This window comes from Aspergillus pseudodeflectus (assembly GCF_044049435.1).
Source record: "Aspergillus pseudodeflectus strain CBS 756.74 chromosome Unknown BJX68scaffold_83, whole genome shotgun sequence".
NCBI lineage: Eukaryota > Fungi > Ascomycota > Eurotiomycetes > Eurotiales > Aspergillaceae > Aspergillus > Aspergillus pseudodeflectus.
This window is the reverse complement of record NW_027263859.1, coordinates 92,635-110,470: the sequence shown is the minus strand read 5'-3', so window position 1 is coordinate 110,470 and position 17,836 is coordinate 92,635. Positions and strand designations below refer to the sequence as shown.

Genomic DNA, 17,836 nt, shown 5'->3' with positions numbered 1-17,836 from the left:
ACATATTGTCTAGAGTTTTCTATACAAAAGGGGGCGATATCACAAGTCCATGTATGGAGTCTAATCAATGATAACAGTCGGACTAGCTGGGTGGTCGCAGCAGTTGAAAACACATAATCACGACGATGGATATATATATTGTGAGACAATGTAAAGTGGCGTCCAGGCAAGGAGCAATCTGCACCGGCCTTATCAACAAATCATGTTAAGTATCGTGTATAAGGATCTGCACATTTGCAATTCGTCGCATTTCATCCTCGCTTCAGTCTCTTGTATGTACACGTACAAGGGACGTACGTCGCCGAACCCGCCGGCCGCTGCTCGGCGAGCTTCGGGCTCGGGGCCGACTCCGGCCGGCCGACGAATTAGGGCGCAACCCCACCACCCATTGTCCAATGAGCTAGACCATCTATACTTGCATTGGTCGCTAGCCCGGTAATGCAGCTAGAGAACTCGGCGAGGGGAGATGATGGCAGAGGGGTAATGCGGGGAAGCTATGAGTATATATAGGTCTGGTAGAACCGTCCTCCATCACAACAATATTCGTTCTACCTATCAATTCCACCGTCAAAATGCCCATCACACTCAAGAAACCCAACCCAAACCCCAGCGGCACCTCAAACGGTCCCTCACTCGACGTCCCCCAAATAGTCCGCGACGTCATCGCCGACATCCGGCAAAACGGCGACAGAGCCGTGCGGGCATACTCGGAAAAGTTCGACAAGTGGAGTCCCGAGAGCTTCAAGCTGTCCAGGGAGCAAATCGACGAGATTATAAGCCAGGTCCCGGAACAGGTTATCGAGGATATCAAGACTGTCCAGCAGAATGTCCGGACATTTGCGCTGGAGCAGCGAAAGTCACTCACGGACTTTGAATATGAGATTCAGCCGGGTGTGTTTCTGGGACAGAAGAATATCCCCGTTGCCGCCGTGGGAGCGTATGTCCCCTTTCACCCACAGCGTGTAGTTACCATTTCACAGCCAGGGCCAGCTAATTCTCAGATATAGATACATCCCCGGCGGCCGGTACCCCCTCCTCGCCTCAGCCCACATGACAATCGTAACGGCCAAAGCCGCTGGCGTCCCGCGCGTAATCGCCTGCACACCACCGATCAACGGGAAAATCCCTCCCTCGACGGTCGCCGCAATCCACATGGCGGGCGCCGACGACATCTACATCCTCGGCGGCGTGCAAGCCATTGCGGCCATGGCGCTGGGGACAGAAACGATCTCCAAAATCGACTTTGTCGCGGGACCGGGGAACCCCTTCGTCGCGGAGGCGAAACGGCAGCTCTTTGGCGAGATTGGAATCGATCTCCCTGCGGGCCCGACGGAGGTGCTTATCGTTGCGGATGGGAACGCCGATCCGTTTGTCGTTGCGACGGATTTGCTTTCGCAGGCGGAGCATGGGCCTGATACGCCTGCTATCCTGATCACGGATTCGAGGGAGGTTGCAGAGAAGTCGATTGCCGAGGTGGAGAGGCTGCTCCCGATTCTGCCGACGAGGGGGCTCGCGGGGGTTTCGTGGGAGCGGTTTGGCGAGGTGCATGTTGTTGAGAACCTCGACGAGGCGTATAAATTGGCGGACGAGTATGCGAGCGAGCATGTGCAGATCCTGACGGAGAATCCGAGGGAGGCCCTGGAGAAGATGAGGAATTATGGGGCGATCTTCTTGGGTGAGAAGACGTGTGTTTCGTATGGGGATAAGGTATGTGCTTCTCGACCTATAAATCGAGCGAGGACGGTGTGTGCTGACTGCGTCCTAGTGCATCGGCACCAACCATGTTCTTCCAACCAAGGGGGCTGCTCGGTTCACCGGCGGTCTCTGGGTAGGAAAGTATCTAAAGACCGTCACATATCAAGAGGTGACGAATGCAAAGGCGAGTGGCGAGCTGGGTCGTTTGTGTGGTCGTGCGGCGCGTGCCGAAGGGTTCGAGGGGCATGCTCGGTCTGGAGACGTGAGGGCGAAGCAGTACCTGAGCGACTCGTTCGAGTGGATTGGACAATAGTGGCTTGAGACCTGGATGGATCCACAAACAAATTGAATGTATGTCAGCTTCAACGCAATAATAAATTGAATGGTTACCAAGGATCTGTTCAACATCTCAAAAAGTGGCATTCTCGGGCAGTGGCAAAGGCGTAGAACTGCACTGGCCTGCGGGCATGTGGATATTTACCCAAACAGCGAGCTGCACAATACACCCGTGTAGGGAAGGAACCAGCAGGACGTAGCTTCCTGTTGAGGCATCCATGTGAAATAGGCAGGAGCGACGGAAAAACCCTGGGTCGTTCCTTCCTCTTGTACCACCAGAGCCAGATAAGGAAGGTGCGACCCAGCCGGGACAGATGTACCTTCCTATCCTGACAATGAGACCAAGTTGGAAAGGGAACGAGCCATGGTTGAATTAATATGGAAGGGACGACAGGGATTGCTCTTCCCCCCTTTGCCAGTTGGCAGAATCTGACTTGAGTATGGTGTGACCAGCATTCGAGGACGGCGGATAAAATCGTGGATGCCGATAAAGCGGCAAATGGGCACTGCTGCTGGTGTGATCGATGAACTGGCCTGAGAAGGCAGGAGCGACTGGTTGCCTAGGTGAGAGCACCCGGGTCCCGAGGTCGTTGCTTCCTTTTTAATTTGGCTTGAGACGCTCGAGAGATGGAAGGAGCGACCAACCTTGGTGGTGCTTAGCTTCCTACCCAGGAGTGGCAACGAGATAGGCAGGTGCGACCCTCAGATAGGAGTAAAACTGGAAGGTACGCCAGGTCAGCCTGGATTGTTCCTTCCTTTTATGTTGGGTTGTCGAACGCCCGAGGGAGGGAAGGAGCGACCTACCTTGGTGGTAGCGTGCCTTCCTATTTAGGAGTGACAGCCACTTTGGCAGGTGAGACCCTTGACTCACTGAGAATAAAAGGCACGACAAGGCGAACCTCGGTCGCTCTTTCCTTCTCTACTGAGGGTTTCAGTCTATTGAAGAGGAAGGCTCAACCGACATTGGTCCTGGTGTGGTGGTGACGTGGTTGGTACCTTCCTATTCATGAAATGACCAAGACACGTCCTGCGAATGACATTGGTCGTATAGCGAGAATACGCTCTTTTGAAACAAGAGGCAAGGCCGAGGCTTTTTTTAGACTTTTATCAGTTGTTGCAGCTGATACGAGCAATAGCTACAAGGATCTGGGAAAAAGTATGCATAATAACTCCAATATATAAATGACGTCGACGTTATTGGTGAGCTAAAGAGCGACTATGGTAAGTAGGTACATTGATGAATCGTATGCAGAAGCACAGTAGGATCATGTTGTCATGTAGTCCCAATCCAAGGTTATATCATCCTCATCATAAACTCCATCGCAGACCTGAGGGCAAGTTCCTCTGGATATCATTGTCGAAGAACCAGTTGAGCGTAGCGTAATCTGGCACCGGAGGAACATGTATGCATATCGATCTGTTCGCGGTATGTTTCGAGCGTGGCAGCGGATTGGCACCGGCAGAGGATGATACGGCAGGCGGGCTGTTTAGTGCTGTGAAGTCACAGTAGTTAGATAGTGTACTCTGGAAAGGCAGTGTTTGTGATTGAGGAGGATAGCTTACGCTGCAGTCACCGCAAGAGCAGGAGTTGCAGTCACCAGCGCAGCAGTTGCAGGAGCAGGGAGACATTTTGAAGGTTGGTGTGGTTGGTTGGCGACTTTGGAGGTTGTTGCTTGGCTTGTTGGCTTTGGAGGGTGAGGATGTTTGTGGATAATGAGTGAGACTGGACTCGACGGCCGGATGAAGGTATTTATACCCCTTCTCGAGACGTTATCTCATGCCTCCGGCGTGGGGTGGATTGTCTTGTCCATGTCCTTGTCCTTGACCCCCATCGTGAAGTTATCCTAGTCGGGAAGGGGAAGCCGAATATCATCAAGGAAGAGAGGCCGGGTCAGCTAGGCGTGGGTTGTCTGAAGCGCCTAGGCTCGTTCATCGCGATGGTTGAAGTATCCAAAACCGAGTCAGCCGCCGGTAAATGCAAAGGAAGGACGTCTGGGATGGCTTCCAGTCGGCTCCCCACGTAAGCGGGTACCAGAGGGCCCGTCGCAGAGCTGGGAAGAGGCCAAAGCAACAGGCATGATGGATCTGCGATCAGGTTGGAGGTTGCTAAGTCGTTGTGGTGGGTAAGCGATGTGACACACGAGAACTGGGAGAGGGTGGTGTGAGGAGAGCCAACCAACTGATCTCGATGTGTAGTGGTGTTCTTAGACCAGCTGTTTCGTCTCACCAAAGACAAACATTGACGTGGGTACTTTTAATATGTCTACAGGAACAGACTTTCTTCATATATCAAACTACCCCTGAATGAGTACCCTGGAGGCTTTTCCTCAATATTGGCTACAAAGCGGGTGTTGAAGGACCTTGCGGCCCGGGTAAGGAATCATGAAGTTTGAGCTGGGGTCCTGGATATTTCTCAATCACAGGAGACCTCAGCCTGATGGAATGTGGAGCTCTATCCTACTGTGAAAGATGGTGTGGGGGTTTAGCATGTCACATTAAGCGAGGACGAACATATCAAACCGGATCGTTGGGGGTTAGCCTGGACTCCACACGATGGCTCTCACGAGTCGCTGCACAACTCAACTCGGTCACACGGCACCTGGCATGGGAGGAACTAACCAGTGACCTGGGCCAATTGATATGGCGTAGCAATCTTCAATCCATAAGTGGATGGCAACTTGGCGTGAGATGAGATCGCGCCTGCATCCTACGGGCTAGACTAGGCTGAGACGAGTGCCAAATCCAAAATCCAGCTGCGCTACTCTGAAGAAACGACGTGACGGAAGGCAAGGGCAGAGGCTACAAGCCTGTTTTGCTCTAGAACCAAAATGAGGTTGAGGGTTGGTCATGGAGCCAGCAAGATTCGCGCTGGACATGTTACTTTTTTTTAGACCCGCCTTGAGCGCGTTGAGATCTGACAGAAGTACCTTTGCAATTAAGTCACAGTGCTAAGAATCACGAAGCGTTCTCATTCGTCGCATTCGCTGCATTTCTTGAATCACCAAGGCAGCTCACCCCACGCGATTTCTAGCTGGGTCCGTCATCGATCGAATATGTCAGATTAAACCTGGTATGAGAACTGCCACAATGATACGTAGATCTGTACTCGGGTGTACCACACAATATCAGCTGAAGCACTCCGCGCTGCTCGTCATGGAGAACTTTGGTCGCCGCGGAGCAAAAGCCTTGTGCTCTTGGTCTGCTGCAAGGGAGAAGAGAGTGCCACAAAGCCAAACGAAGCATGCACGACTTTACCAACTACCATGCTTGATCTTTTCCAGAATAAATACGCCATTGATTATGTAGGTATTGGAGTTTTTGATTCATATGGCTGCCGGAAAGACGTGGTGGTAATAATATATTTGCCGATCTTGAACAAGTCCCGTGGCGGGCATCCCTAACAAACCGCCCGTTAAAGATTGCTGTATCGACTAGATAATCCCACACCATGGAATGGGGAGTACTATGACAGCTCACTGCATTGTTGAATTCCCAGACCAAGGAATACATGCTTCGTTGCACGACTGTGACTTGAGACCCGCAGCCTTTGGGAGTGAATTCTTACTCCACAAGATGAATAGAACTGGACTTGCCAGGTATGCTATAAGTCTGTGGTACCAACTTACAGGAGAGGACGCAGTTATTATTGAATGACTATAATGGCATTTTCGCCTGTCTTAAGAGGCTGCCCTATAATGTCCACTAAGGCTTCCAGTCACCGAATTTGGCTAGCGAGGTAAGCACTAAATCTCGACCTGCTCACTAGCGCTCGCTGCTCTACATGTATCCAACACAGCGAACACCATAACATCCATAATAGAGGTTCTGACCCATTTTATTTTTATTGAAGGTTGTACCTTGATGTTTGTCATGAGCCCTAAATGTACACATGCAGCTGTTATAAGCTTCCCGAATCTAACCGACCGATATCGGATACTGCCGGACCAGATTTTTCTGTGGGGAATGGTGGATACGAGGCAAGATTGACTCATGACCACATCCTTCAGACTCCAGCACCTCGAGGCGACGCGGGGAACCTGAAGCTTGACATATTCTAGAACGAAACGGTCACATAACAAATGGCTTCAAACGACACATCTCTCGTGCCATATGGCGCCGCTATGCGCGACAGGTTCCTCTGCGACCCCTTTTTCCTGAATCTAAACCATGGTACGGAGAATCTCGACCGCTTCCCTTGTCCAGGGAATGGAAGGGCTCACTGAAGATCGCTCTAACTATTTATCAGGCTCGTTTGGAACATACCCCCTTGCCGTGCGGAATGTCTTGCGCCAGTACCAAGACCAAGTCGAAGGACGACCAGATCCATTCATTCGCTACAACACGCCCAAGGAACTCGATAAATCTCGAGACGCAGTAGCAAAACTACTGAATGTCCCCCGCGACGAGTGCGTATTCGTCAAGAATGCCACCACGGGTGTAGCGACCGTGCTGCAGAATCTGCCTTTCGAGAGCAATGATGTCATCATCCACTTTGAGACTGTCTACGGCGCCGTCGAGAAAGGGATCGCGTCTCTCGTGGAGTCGAGACCTGCGCAGATCCGAAAGGTTCACTATGAGATGCCGGTCAGCCATGAAGAGCTCGTGGAGCGATTCTTGGATGTTGTCAAGGCTGCGCGGAGGGAGGGGTTCAATGTGAAGATTGCCATCTTCGATGTGATCACGAGCCTGCCGGCTGTTCGATTTCCATTCGAGCGGCTTACGCAGGTCTGTCGCGAAGAGGGAATCTTGAGTTTGATCGACGGCGCCCACGGCATTGGACAGATCCCGTTGGATCTCGGGCACCTGCAGCCGGATTTCTTCGCGAGCAACTGCCACAAGTACGTACCTCGTTCTGAATCCTTACCAGGGGCGTCACTCATACTGAAATTCATGATAGATGGCTCTTCGTCCCCCGCGGCTGCTGCGTCCTCTACATCCCAAAGCGCAACCAACACCTCATCCGCACAACACTCCCCACATCCTGGGGCTACATCCCGCCCCCCGACGGCCCCAAAACCGCGCCCTCGATCATGCAGAGCGACGACGCCAATAAAACCGCCTTTGAGAGTCTATTTGAGTTTGTTGCGACGAGCGATGACACACCATACTTTTGTGTCCCTGCGGCGTTGGAGTTTCGTGAGAAGGTTTGTGGAGGCGAAGAGAAGATCTATGCGTATCTCGAGACCCTGGCGAAGGAAGCTGCGGATATTGTTGCCGCGGCACTCGGGACAGAGGTTATGCAGGAGCCAAACCTGAAGCCCGGAGAAGAAAGCCAGCTTCGGCGGTGCGGGATGTCGACTGTTCGCTTGCCAATTACGACTAGGGTGGAGCTTGCACGAGGGACTGATTCTGCCGTACTGTTAAGTCCCGGCGAGGGTGGCGCAGTGGTGGATTGGTTCCAGAGAAGGATTACGGAGAGGTATGGCACATTTCTGCCGCTTGTCGAGCATGGTGGGTGGCTTTGGGTGAGGCTATGCGCGCAGGTATATCTCGAGAAGAAGGATTTTGAGTGGGCAGCCCAGGTCCTGAAGGAGGTGTGTGCGCAGTTTGCTGCTGAACGGGCTCGAGAAAAGAGTAGACTTTAGAATATGATCCTCATCTAGAGTAGAACTAAATAGCATGTTGATGGACCAAACATATCTTTCTGAATATTCCCCCGCCCTCATACGATTAGTTAGTATTCATTCTTGCTCATATTTCCCTCGTCAGGAGCCATATAGATGGCTATACCTAGGTATTGTCCCAGCCGAGGCCATGCTCAATACAGCGGAGCTTCTGATCCCAGAGGCGTCTTGGCCTCTCTGGTAGAGTGGAGTTCTAGATTATCATATCTCTATAGTACAAATGGTAGCCTGTAGGCCAAGGAGGGTCCATTGCCAGGCAGCATCACCCAAAGGTCTTATACAGGAACTCCATTCCCCTCTCCGCATCCTGCCCTGCAGCACGCTCAGTAATCCTTGCTCTGCTCTCCAGAAGCCTTTTGAAAACCTCCCTCTGACCCATAACCTCAGCAACCCCACCGTCGATCCCCTCCAAAACCTCAACATCAACCAACCTCCCACCCTCCTTCCTCACAACTCCATCCACAATCACCATCTCAACATCACCCACATTCGCATGCAACAACACCGCAGCAAGCGGATCCTCCTCCGCCGCACAAACCATATTCGGACTCGCCGCGTCGAAAACAACAATATCAGCCAGCTTCCCCACCTCGACACTCCCAATCTCCGCGCCCATACCGACCGCACGCGCACCCTGCACCGTACCCAGATTAAACACCCCCTCAAGCTTGATCTTCACACTCGGATACTCCCCCTCCGCGATAGCACGCGCATTCTCCGCCCCACGGGCATGCTGCATACCAAGCCGGAGCTGGGTGAGGATATCAGCAGAATTGTTCGCGTGGCAGTCTATACCAACCGAGGCGCTGCATTTGAGATCCGGATTGAAGGCGACGGGCTCGCCGAGGCCCATTTGGAGTTCTGTTTCGGGTGTCGAGGAGAAGTGGGCCTCGTGTGCGAGGAGGGTTTGTGCGTCGGAGGGGGAGATTCCATTGATGTGCGAGAAGAGGGTTGTATGATCGAGAAGGCCGTATTCTTTTAGGAGAGCAATTGAGTCTGTCATAAGCGTCAGCGGTTGTATCTCCAATTTGTTGGGCGTTGAGAAATGTGAGAGGAGGTCGGCTGGTTACTCTTCATATACTTCGCCACGTAGTGAGTGGTAAACAGCTCGACGCCTAGCGATCGACATCTGGCCCAGAGATCCTGAACGACCTCCTTGGGGAGATTAAACGCATCGAATCCCAATCCAAGCTTAACGCGGCCATTCCCAAACGGCGCTGCCTTTGCGAGCGACTCGAGTGTCGAGAACCACCACTCTGGAAGAAGCTCCTCATCGTACTCGACGGCCTCATCGGAAACCCACTTCTTGATTCGCCAGACGGGCGTGTAGCAGAAGAATGTCCGTAGACCAGATGAAGCCGAGGCGCGGATCGCTTCGGTAGCTAATACCCAGACGATTAGTGACTAACAATCCCTCGGCACACATTATTGACACGGAGGAGATAGCGCACCATGCCCCGGCGAATACGTCATATGCGCATGATCAACAACAGTGGTAACCCCAGAATGGATACTCTCCTGGCACCCGGCAAGCTGGCCCCAGAAGATATCCTGGGGCGTATAGTTGAAGGACTGGATGTTGCCGGCGACCATGTAGTCCATGAATGTCATGTTACCGAAGCGGCCGCGCATCTACATTACCATGAAGTCTTAGTAACGGAACGATAAAAGATGGGTGGAGAATATGAGGGAGGAGGAATAGGTACCTGCGACTGCCAGAGATGATGATGCGTGTCGACGAAACCGGGTGAGATGATTTTGCCGCGACAGTCGATGACACGGTCAGTGTTCCCATCGGGGAGCGTGAGTCCGTGGCCGATGGCTGATATCTTGTTCCCAACGATAAGCACATCGTGGTCCCGGAGGACCTTGACGCGGTCGCCTTGATGGGTTAGGACGGTGCCGGCTTGGAGTAAAATGCTTGTCATTGTTAGAGGCCGAGCAGGTGGATACAGGGTTCGCATCAAGGATGGATCAATGTTTTTTTATACGCGGCTGTAATGGCCCTCGGAGATAGAGGAAATAACCCCCGGAGACCGAGTGTAGAGGACGCGTAAGACGGCAGATATAGGCCCAAGACAGTGCCAAGCGACGCGGAAAAGAATTTACCAGCCGAAGCCCTAACAACCGGCACCTTGTCGAATCCTTCGAGTGCACTTGCCGTCTGATAGGATATTGGTAGAACGAGGACGCTAATAGAACGGGTAGACTGTCGCAGTACAGATGGCGCTATCGACAGGTCGATATACAGCCCGCGGAAGGCCGCTCGTTACCTGCAATTAGAACCTCAGTCAGCTTCGGATGTCTTGGACAGGATAAACACCATCCTTGTGAGCAGCTACATTGTTACGGGGATAACTTAATACAAAGTCATCTAAAATAGGTCTTTCTCAGTCTTTACTAGCGGTTCGAAGAACCTGGGCATAGAAGGTTACCATACACCTACATTACTGAGTATAGCGGAGGTAAAACCAGCGTTTTGGTAAAGTCATTACTATCACCAAAGGGTAGGGCGACTTGCTATCGTATCGCTGGGTGATTCGAGACGGATATGCGGTTCGACTGGACTATACCTTGATTGCAGCGGCAAAGGTCGGTCAACGCTAGAGCCTGGTTGATTATGTCACGGTATGATGGAAACAAGAAACGTCATGGGAGATCGATGATAGATTGCGCGGTGTCTAACCCTGGCGATCCGCAACCTGTAGGATAAGCTGTCAGGAGGTCGGATCAGGCACCTTGAGGGACCCCTGGTACAGTACGGGTATGATTGAACTCAACCGCGGACCTGGGCACACAGGCCGGGCCAGTGCGTCACTGGGCAAGGAAGAGCCCCCCGGCTGAATAGAAATAAGATACAACCGCTGTACGCCGTTGCCCAAAGGCATGCATGCTTTAGCAAGCCTCCAAAATGCAGGGACCTTCAATTGTTGTCGGGATCGATTTTGGGACGACGTTCAGCGGGTATGTACCAGGAAAGGGTCGCTTCGAACAAATGCACTGACCAAGTTGAAAAGTGTTGCGTGGGCCCTCGAGGGCTCAATTGACGACATTGAAGTCCTGACTAGCTGGCCGGGGGCAGGTAACAGTACGTGTGCAGAAATGCTGTGCTTCCAGATTCAATGCACTAAGATTGGGTTTTTTTTTTGAAAAGGAACCTCCGTGAAAGTCCCCTCAACAATCACCTACAACGGAGAAGATATCCAATGGGGCTACCAAATCGGCCCATTGAGCGAAGCCTGCCGCGGAATCAAGCTTCTCCTCGACGAGGACCAGGAAACCTCCTACGCCTACGCACCCTCACTAGCATCCAAAACTCTACTGGAAAAGCACGGGAAGAATGCCGTGCAGGTCGCCGGGGATTACATGAGCCAGCTCATGCGCCAGGTGGCCGAGCTTATCCAACGACGACTGGGCTTGACGGGCGATGATGGTGCAATCCAGTTTGTCCTCACCGTCCCGGCTGTGTGGTCTGACAAGGCCAAGGATGCGACTCTGAGGGCTGCGATCATGGCAGGGGCTCCGGCGCAGGGTATCTCGCTTGTTTCGGAGCCCGAGGCTGCAGCTTTGTACGCGTTGCGTGCTATCCAGCCGTGTTTGATTGCGGTCTGTGGTCCTGTTTTTGTTTTTCCAGGGAATGCGTGAGGTATGGACTAACCTTTACAGAGAAATGATGTCTTTATTGTTTGCGATGCTGGCGGTGGGACGGTGGTATGTTGGCGTGCTGCGCGATGTTTCTCGCCTTACTGACGATACTAGGACCTCATTTCCTACATGGTCAAGGAATTGGATCCTTTGCGGGTGATGGAAGCAACCAAGGGAACAGGTACGGATTCTTCCCCACAAAACCACTCGAATCTAATCGCGGACCAGGCCGCATATGTGGCTCAATGCTCTTGGACACTCGATTCGAGGAGCTTCTCCGAGACAAGATGGGTGCGGAAAACTACGACGCGCTGCCGACCAAGTCCAAAGAAGCCGCCCTGCTACACTGGCGAGACCGCGTAAAACCCTTGTTTGCTGGTAAATTCGACGAGGACGACTTTAGCGACGTCCCGACCTACATCCCCATTCCCGGCGCAAAGGACGACCCCGATGTGCCGATCGAGGATGGCTTCTTTGAGCTTATGACGTAGGCTATCGATATTGAATCTTAGCCCCATCAGCGCCGATAGCTAATGTGACATAGTGATGAGACTGCGGCCATTTTCGATCCCATTGTGCGGGACGTTGGCGATCTTGTCGACGAGCAGATAGCAGCGTTGGATAAAGTCGGATTCTGTTCCCCGGTAGGTTTTGGAAGGGAATGGAGAATATAAATGCTGATTGCGCTGCTATAACAGACTATACTTCTTGTCGGAGGGTTCGGGGCTTCAGAATACTTGTTTCGCCGTCTCCAAGAAGCACGCCCTTCCGTCAAGGTCCTCCAGCCGCCGAATAGGTAAGTTTGTTTCTCTCGTCAAGGGCTCCGCTAACTAACAATCATGTAGCTGGTCAGCTGTGGTCAGGTACGAACGCTGTTCCCCATTAAACCCACCCAATGAGCTAAGGTTGATTCTAGCGGCGCCGTCCTCCACGGACTCGAGAGTCACAGCGTGGAAAGTCGGGTCGCTCGGCGAAATTATGGCGTTACATTTAGGCCTCAATGGGACCCGGAGAGGCATGCAGAGGAGGACAAACAGTGGAGCGCCCTGGAAGAAAAGCACTTTTCTCGCCATATCGAGTGCCAGTGGTATATCCGAAAGGTCCTGTCTCATCATGGCATCTTGCCGCTGAATCGACCTGCTAACAGGGAACAGCATTCCAAGATTGCCGAGAGCGAACCCATCCGCATGGACTTTTATCGGGCGGTACGAGTCAGCAAGCGCCCTGCTTTGACGTTTAGGCAATTTCTGTATTTCTGCAACGATGACGAGGCGCCGAGCATGGACAGCGAGAGTAAGCAACCCTGCCCAGACTAGAAAAAAATTGCTGATCGATTATGAACAGGAGTTATCAAGTCATGCCAGCTAGAGGCGGACCTTCACGACATCCCTCGAGAACTGTTTCAGAAGAAGACGAATTCCAAGGGTGATGAGTATTGGGAAATTCCCTTTACGCTGACCATGACGCCCGGCTCGGCGTGTCTGCTCTTTGAGTTAGAGTTCAACGGGGTGTTATATGGGAGTGTAACAACAAAGTACTAGGAGTGGTCGGAGTGGTCGGAGTGGTCGGAGTGGTCGGAGTGGTCGGAGTGGTTCCTTTGAGCTTGTACGTCAGTTTGTAAGAAGCCGAGGATCAGTACGCGTAAACACAGGTCATCAGATGCGGTTTACTGGGTTGGAGCTTATCGTCGCTACTGGAGGATCAGGTGCTGTTCTTTAATCAGAAAGTTTAATCTTCCATCCAGCTGATCTCATGATCTGCCTACCCCAGAGGGAATAAATGTATGCGGCTCTTTACCAGATGTTCCCAATTGAACTGTCAGCGCCATGGAATGTTTATGGCATCTGTTTCCGCGAGGTTGGACGTGCACGGATCCACCGGACCTTGATAATGGTTATGCCTATGTAGGTGTGTTTCACGGAATCCCATCAGGCTCAACATATCATAACGGCTACTAGAGCACGATAATCTCCTACAGGCAGTACGGCAGGTATATATGCTATCTGTGGAGTACAAGAAACCAAGAGATACGCATCACTAACCGAACAAGAAAAACCAACTCCTCGCGCAGAAGCTCTCGGAGTCGAACAAACAACACCTAGCAGATTCAGAAAAGATCCACCGCCTGACCCAGCTCCTCAATCAAGCGCGCGACGACGCTTCCAGACGCGAGAGGAGCCACCGCAGAGAATTGGGCGACCTGTACCACAGACTAAACTCGATCCAAATGACGCAGGACAAGTTATCCGATGACCTGATCCTCGAGCAAATGCACCGCCTGCACCAGCAATTGGACAACTGGATCAAAGCCTGCTTCAAGGACCAAGACAAGTTGGCTGCTGCACTCGAGCCCACGGCTGATGGCTTTCCGCGAACCAGACCGCAACGCCATGCATGGGTCCAGTCGTGCATTTCTGGTTGGATCCATCAGTCGGTCTTCTCGCCGTATCTGCCTGGCCTCCCTGGAGATCACTTTGATTGGTTTTGTGGGAATGTCGAGGTTGGTGTTCAGGAAAGCTGTGCGTCCCTCCATTGAGTTATGCATACGTTCGCCAGTCTGATGTGTAGTAGGCCCCGAAGCAACACTTCAGACATGGAGAGTCGCAACAAGCTCTGCCATTGAATATCTCGGAGAGAATAACCGCAACGAGGCGATTGACAATATCCTGGCGGTGGTCGAATGCCATTTCGGTAGTGCTTCGTCGCTCGAACCTGAATCACGAAACCAACGACTGCGTGCGATACTGGAAAGGTGCGCGGACTTCAAGTACACCCTGAGTCGGCAACCAGCTAGGTTCTTCTTTGATTGGTGTCAGGCAGGTGATTTGCTTGCTGCGGACTCGATGACGGCCGTGAGTGGTGACGGGGAAGAAGACAACGTGCAGGTGAGGCTCTGCCTCTGGCCGGGGCTTCTGAAGCGGACGATTAGTGGGGATGAAGAGGTTCTAGAGCGTCAGTTGGTGTGGACTATGAAGGAACCTGAATACTAATTGTATTTGGTGAATTATGTAAGCTCGACGCTTTCTCTTGTCAATAATTTTGTGCGACTCTACAAAACACTACTGACTTGGACATCCGATTTGAGCTGATGAAGGGTAGATATCTCTGCAAGAAGGAAACATGGGCCGTGCAGTGTCTTCATTGCAAGGGAGGCTAACTCGTAATTATAGATATCATTTATCTCTAGTTCACCCCTCAACACGCAGTGGAACCGTGGTCTGATCGAATTATTCTACGTCGTACCTGGCGGACAAATTACACTGGGCTTATAGCTTGTACACTATCTTATAGGCGGAGATCTTCCCATCCCTGTACTCCTGGAATCCGTCTGCAACTGCACCCAGGCCTTCAAGCACCTTGGGTCTGTTAGGCTTTACGTGGCCCCTTTCCAACCACTCTGGTAGTTTCTCAAAGAGCTCAGCGACAAGTTCGTGATCGTCCTTCGAGGCCTGCGAAAATTATCAGCTCAGTGCGCGCAGTGTAACTATATATAGAAAAACGAGCACGTACAGGCCACTTGAACTCCCCGTAACTGTGATCCTTCAAAAAGGCCGTCCACACCAGGACATCAGTCACCCGTGTACCTTTGACGACATCCTCGGTATTTGCCTTGCCCGGCCGCACAGTACATATCGTTCCTGGACCCGAGGCGAATGCCTGGGAGGCAGCGGCAGAAGTGCCCTTGGCTCCAATCGTATCAAAGGCGCGAGACAGGTTCGGCACCGCGGCCTTGATTTTCTCGGCGACATTCTCGTCTTTATAGTTAAAGACATGCCTGGCGCCATGTGATCGGACGAGATCAGCGTGTTTGTCGCTGCAGGTTGTCACGACGTCGAAGCCGAGGAGCGAGGCTAGCTGGATGCTGTATAGGCCGACGCTTGCTATAACAGGTTATGTGAGATATTCCGGTCGATCAGAGAGGAGGGTGAATACATACAACTACCACCCCAGACAAGAACACTGCTCCCCTTCCCTTGAGAGCGATCAAGGGCAAGACAGTCCTTGGAGAACAACGCAAGCCGCGCCGTGGCCGCAGCGAGCGGAATCGTGCTCGCCTCTGCCGGGGAGATACTTCCAGGCACTTTGAACGAGATCCGCTCATCAGCAAGACAGTACTCGCTGTATGCGCCGAGCCCCTTCACCTCGCCACCCCAGACAAGGCCGGCAATAATGTCGCCCTTGGAGAGCCGCGTAACACTGCTCCCGAGCTCAACAACCTCGCCGACAAAGTCGCAGCCAAGGACGGCTCCATCTCCAAAGGCATTGCGGTCGAAGGATTGTACTATACGAACTGGTTAGACACAACGAGGAGCAAGTCATGTGGAAGAGCACTGTACCGTCTGTCGGGTTTTGTGCGACGTGGGATACTTTGACGAGGACTTGGTTTGCTGCGGGGCGGGGTCGAGGGATGGATTCTTTGGAGAGCCTCGGAGACTGTCCGTCGGAGACTCGGACAACAAGCGCGGTGTTGGAGTCGGACATGGCGATCGGACCGGCAGACGTGTTCAACGAGACAGGAGGAAAGGATTGGAGGATTATCAGCCACTGGGCAAATTGAAGTCGATAATGGATATAAGTAGGAATAACAAACGGTTGGAGCTTTTTGTAAGAAGTTTGGCCCGCATTGGGGAACCATAGATGACGTGGGCGGGCGCTTCCACTTGTTGTTCCCGACCCTGCGGGGGATGGCTGCTATTTGTCAGCCGGAAATCTGAGCTATAGTTAGTTATTACAACATCGGTCACTAGACTGGTACTGGTGAATTTGTTATAACTATTCTGCCATAGACAGCAGGTGCAAGCACTCAGCCAATTGTGGTCACGTGCCGGCGTTTCCACCTGCCTTAGCTTCAACTTCAGCAACACACGATATCTTGATAATTTCCACCAGCTCTTCAACTTTCCTTGCATTAACAAGCTATTGCCATCTGCAGGCTCCTATTGCCTACTGCTCATATCTCATCAATCCGTCATAGTCACCAGAGTCCTGCGTCGAGCGACCCGCGACGAGAGAGCATGTCGGCAGGAAACAGTACAGTCGGTGATCACCTGATGCACGGCCCCACCTGATGCACGATATCACCACCAACTACAACATTAAATAATGAGGTTTTTCAACCACATACAATAAGTATTATCGCTTAATTTTTTGGTAGATCAAAGTAGTTATTAATATTAGTATATACACGATTTTTAATCATTCCGGAAACAGTGGGGTAGCCGGATCTCGCGGCCTCGACGATTTACTGTTAAAGGGGCCTCTTAAATAACTTCAGCACTTACAGGCCTAATCTATGCCTTTTTTGGCTGCCGTGAAGCTTTAGCAGGCTTCTTTGGAGTCTTCCTAGCCTGCTAGAAGTCGTTTTGAAGCTGTTGATCTGCTTCCTTTACTAGGCGCTCCTCTTCCTTCTGGCGTTTCTTTTACTCCGCCTCGATAAGCCGTAATTCTCGCTGAGATGCTCGAATTCTCTTGCGCTCTTCAAGTAAACGCTGTTTCTCTTCCTTTACTTACTACCGGCGGACCTTCTCCTCCTCTTTTAAAGCCTTAGCGATCTGTATAGCTTCATCCTTCTGCTTTTAAAGCTCGCGCGCTTGCTGGACCTTCTTAGGAGAGTAAAATACTGCGCCACCATTCTCTGGAGGTGGAATATTAAACTGTAAAGCCTTTCCACGCTGGCGCTTCTTCTTCTCGTTCTGAAGGGCTAATTCTAGCCCTTAACAACGTAGCTTTAGAAGAATATTCTCAGTAGAGAGGTGGTACATGGTTGAGTTCAACTTCTTGGTGTTTTTATCATATACATCAGCAACCACGCGGTTTAGAAGTCTTTCAATCTTCCTCCAATCCTCTGCTTGTAAGATCGAGCGCGAGGACTCGCTTGAAGAAGGTCTTGACTCCTTCTTCTTGTTAAATCTGGCCAGGACGATTTCAGGATTCAAAGGTGATATACCAACAGTTCTCCATGAAGATAGGATATTCTTTGACGATAAGGCTTGCTCCCAGGCCGGCCAGAAGAGGCGAAAGAAGTCCCGTTTAGTAATATGACTCAGGCCCATCGATTAATGTAAGAAGTCCTCTAGTTGCTTGCTATAAGCGGTAGAGAGAGGGCTAAAGATGCCCACATCGAGTGGCTGCAGTGAATGGGTTGAATGAGGCGGATATGTCATTAAAAGGATCCTATTATTATTGCAGTAATCGATGAACTTCATAGTAATATGGGATCCGTGGCCATCAAGGATAAGAAGCCTCCAGCGCCTCCGTGCTTTCTGCTTTGTATGCCAGTCAAATATATCCTTTAACCAAGCAAATCCTAGCTCATCATTGGTCCAACCACTAGGTGAAAAGGCGAAGAAGCAGTCATGAAGCTTAGGATCAAAGTCTTGCAGCCAGGTATCTTGTATATCGCCACTGACAGCCTGGTAGATAAGACCTAGAGGTAAGGAGCTTCCATCAGCGCAAATACAAGCAATTGAGGTTATCCACTCGTGATTTCCATCCTATAAGCGCTGCTTAAGGCCACCTTCCTTATATTTCTGCTT

General features: G+C 51.7%; 7 protein-coding genes across 7 annotated transcripts; 5 read left to right on the top strand and 2 right to left on the bottom strand.

The window, feature by feature from the left end:
* The first annotated feature begins 566 nt into the window (after window positions 1-566).
* BJX68DRAFT_279776 (histidinol dehydrogenase family protein) lies at window positions 567-2,034 on the top strand. The gene is made up of 3 exons (XM_071048800.1): window positions 567-937; window positions 1,008-1,707; window positions 1,766-2,034. Exons 1-3 carry the CDS (start codon window positions 573-575, stop codon window positions 2,006-2,008), a joined length of 1,308 nt encoding a protein of 435 aa, XP_070893115.1. The 5' UTR covers window positions 567-572; the 3' UTR covers window positions 2,009-2,034.
* A 1,168-nt stretch (window positions 2,035-3,202) lies between these two features.
* Window positions 3,203-3,731, top strand: BJX68DRAFT_248808 (uncharacterized protein; the record flags this gene model as incomplete). Its single annotated transcript, XM_071041987.1, has 2 exons — window positions 3,203-3,524; window positions 3,595-3,731. The coding sequence occupies exons 1-2, from the start codon at window positions 3,498-3,500 to the stop codon at window positions 3,727-3,729; spliced, it is 162 nt and encodes a 53-aa protein (XP_070893114.1). The 5' UTR covers window positions 3,203-3,497.
* A 2,102-nt stretch (window positions 3,732-5,833) lies between these two features.
* Window positions 5,834-7,680, top strand: BJX68DRAFT_248806 (putative aminotransferase family protein (LolT)). Its single transcript, XM_071041986.1, has 3 exons — window positions 5,834-6,201; window positions 6,278-6,869; window positions 6,929-7,680. The coding sequence occupies exons 1-3, from the start codon at window positions 6,111-6,113 to the stop codon at window positions 7,614-7,616; spliced, it is 1,371 nt and encodes a 456-aa protein (XP_070893113.1). The 5' UTR covers window positions 5,834-6,110; the 3' UTR covers window positions 7,617-7,680.
* A 70-nt stretch (window positions 7,681-7,750) lies between these two features.
* On the bottom strand, window positions 7,751-9,657 carry BJX68DRAFT_248805 (uncharacterized protein). Its single transcript, XM_071041985.1, has 4 exons — window positions 9,362-9,657; window positions 9,107-9,287; window positions 8,726-9,037; window positions 7,751-8,651 (listed from the first exon to the last, which is right to left on the bottom strand). The coding sequence occupies exons 1-4, from the start codon at window positions 9,617-9,619 to the stop codon at window positions 7,918-7,920; spliced, it is 1,485 nt and encodes a 494-aa protein (XP_070893112.1). The 5' UTR covers window positions 9,620-9,657; the 3' UTR covers window positions 7,751-7,917.
* A 909-nt stretch (window positions 9,658-10,566) lies between these two features.
* On the top strand, window positions 10,567-12,841 carry BJX68DRAFT_259188 (Hsp70 family protein; the record flags this gene model as incomplete). Its single annotated transcript, XM_071043661.1, has 12 exons — window positions 10,567-10,619; window positions 10,673-10,743; window positions 10,810-11,261; window positions 11,322-11,366; window positions 11,415-11,481; window positions 11,529-11,787; window positions 11,845-11,944; window positions 11,999-12,096; window positions 12,146-12,163; window positions 12,217-12,400; window positions 12,455-12,593; window positions 12,645-12,841. 12 exons carry the CDS (start codon window positions 10,567-10,569, stop codon window positions 12,839-12,841), a joined length of 1,683 nt encoding a protein of 560 aa, XP_070893111.1.
* A 202-nt stretch (window positions 12,842-13,043) lies between these two features.
* BJX68DRAFT_211580 (uncharacterized protein) lies at window positions 13,044-14,657 on the top strand. Its single transcript, XM_071037734.1, has 5 exons — window positions 13,044-13,208; window positions 13,259-13,290; window positions 13,372-13,800; window positions 13,872-14,308; window positions 14,386-14,657. The coding sequence occupies exons 1-4, from the start codon at window positions 13,127-13,129 to the stop codon at window positions 14,076-14,078; spliced, it is 750 nt and encodes a 249-aa protein (XP_070893110.1). The 5' UTR covers window positions 13,044-13,126; the 3' UTR covers window positions 14,079-14,308; window positions 14,386-14,657.
* On the bottom strand, window positions 14,202-16,047 carry BJX68DRAFT_211554 (zinc-binding alcohol dehydrogenase family protein). Its single transcript, XM_071037733.1, has 4 exons — window positions 15,638-16,047; window positions 15,238-15,582; window positions 14,811-15,181; window positions 14,202-14,749 (listed from the first exon to the last, which is right to left on the bottom strand). Exons 1-4 carry the CDS (start codon window positions 15,780-15,782, stop codon window positions 14,567-14,569), a joined length of 1,044 nt encoding a protein of 347 aa, XP_070893109.1. The 5' UTR covers window positions 15,783-16,047; the 3' UTR covers window positions 14,202-14,566.
* Window positions 16,048-17,836: the final 1,789 nt, after the last annotated feature.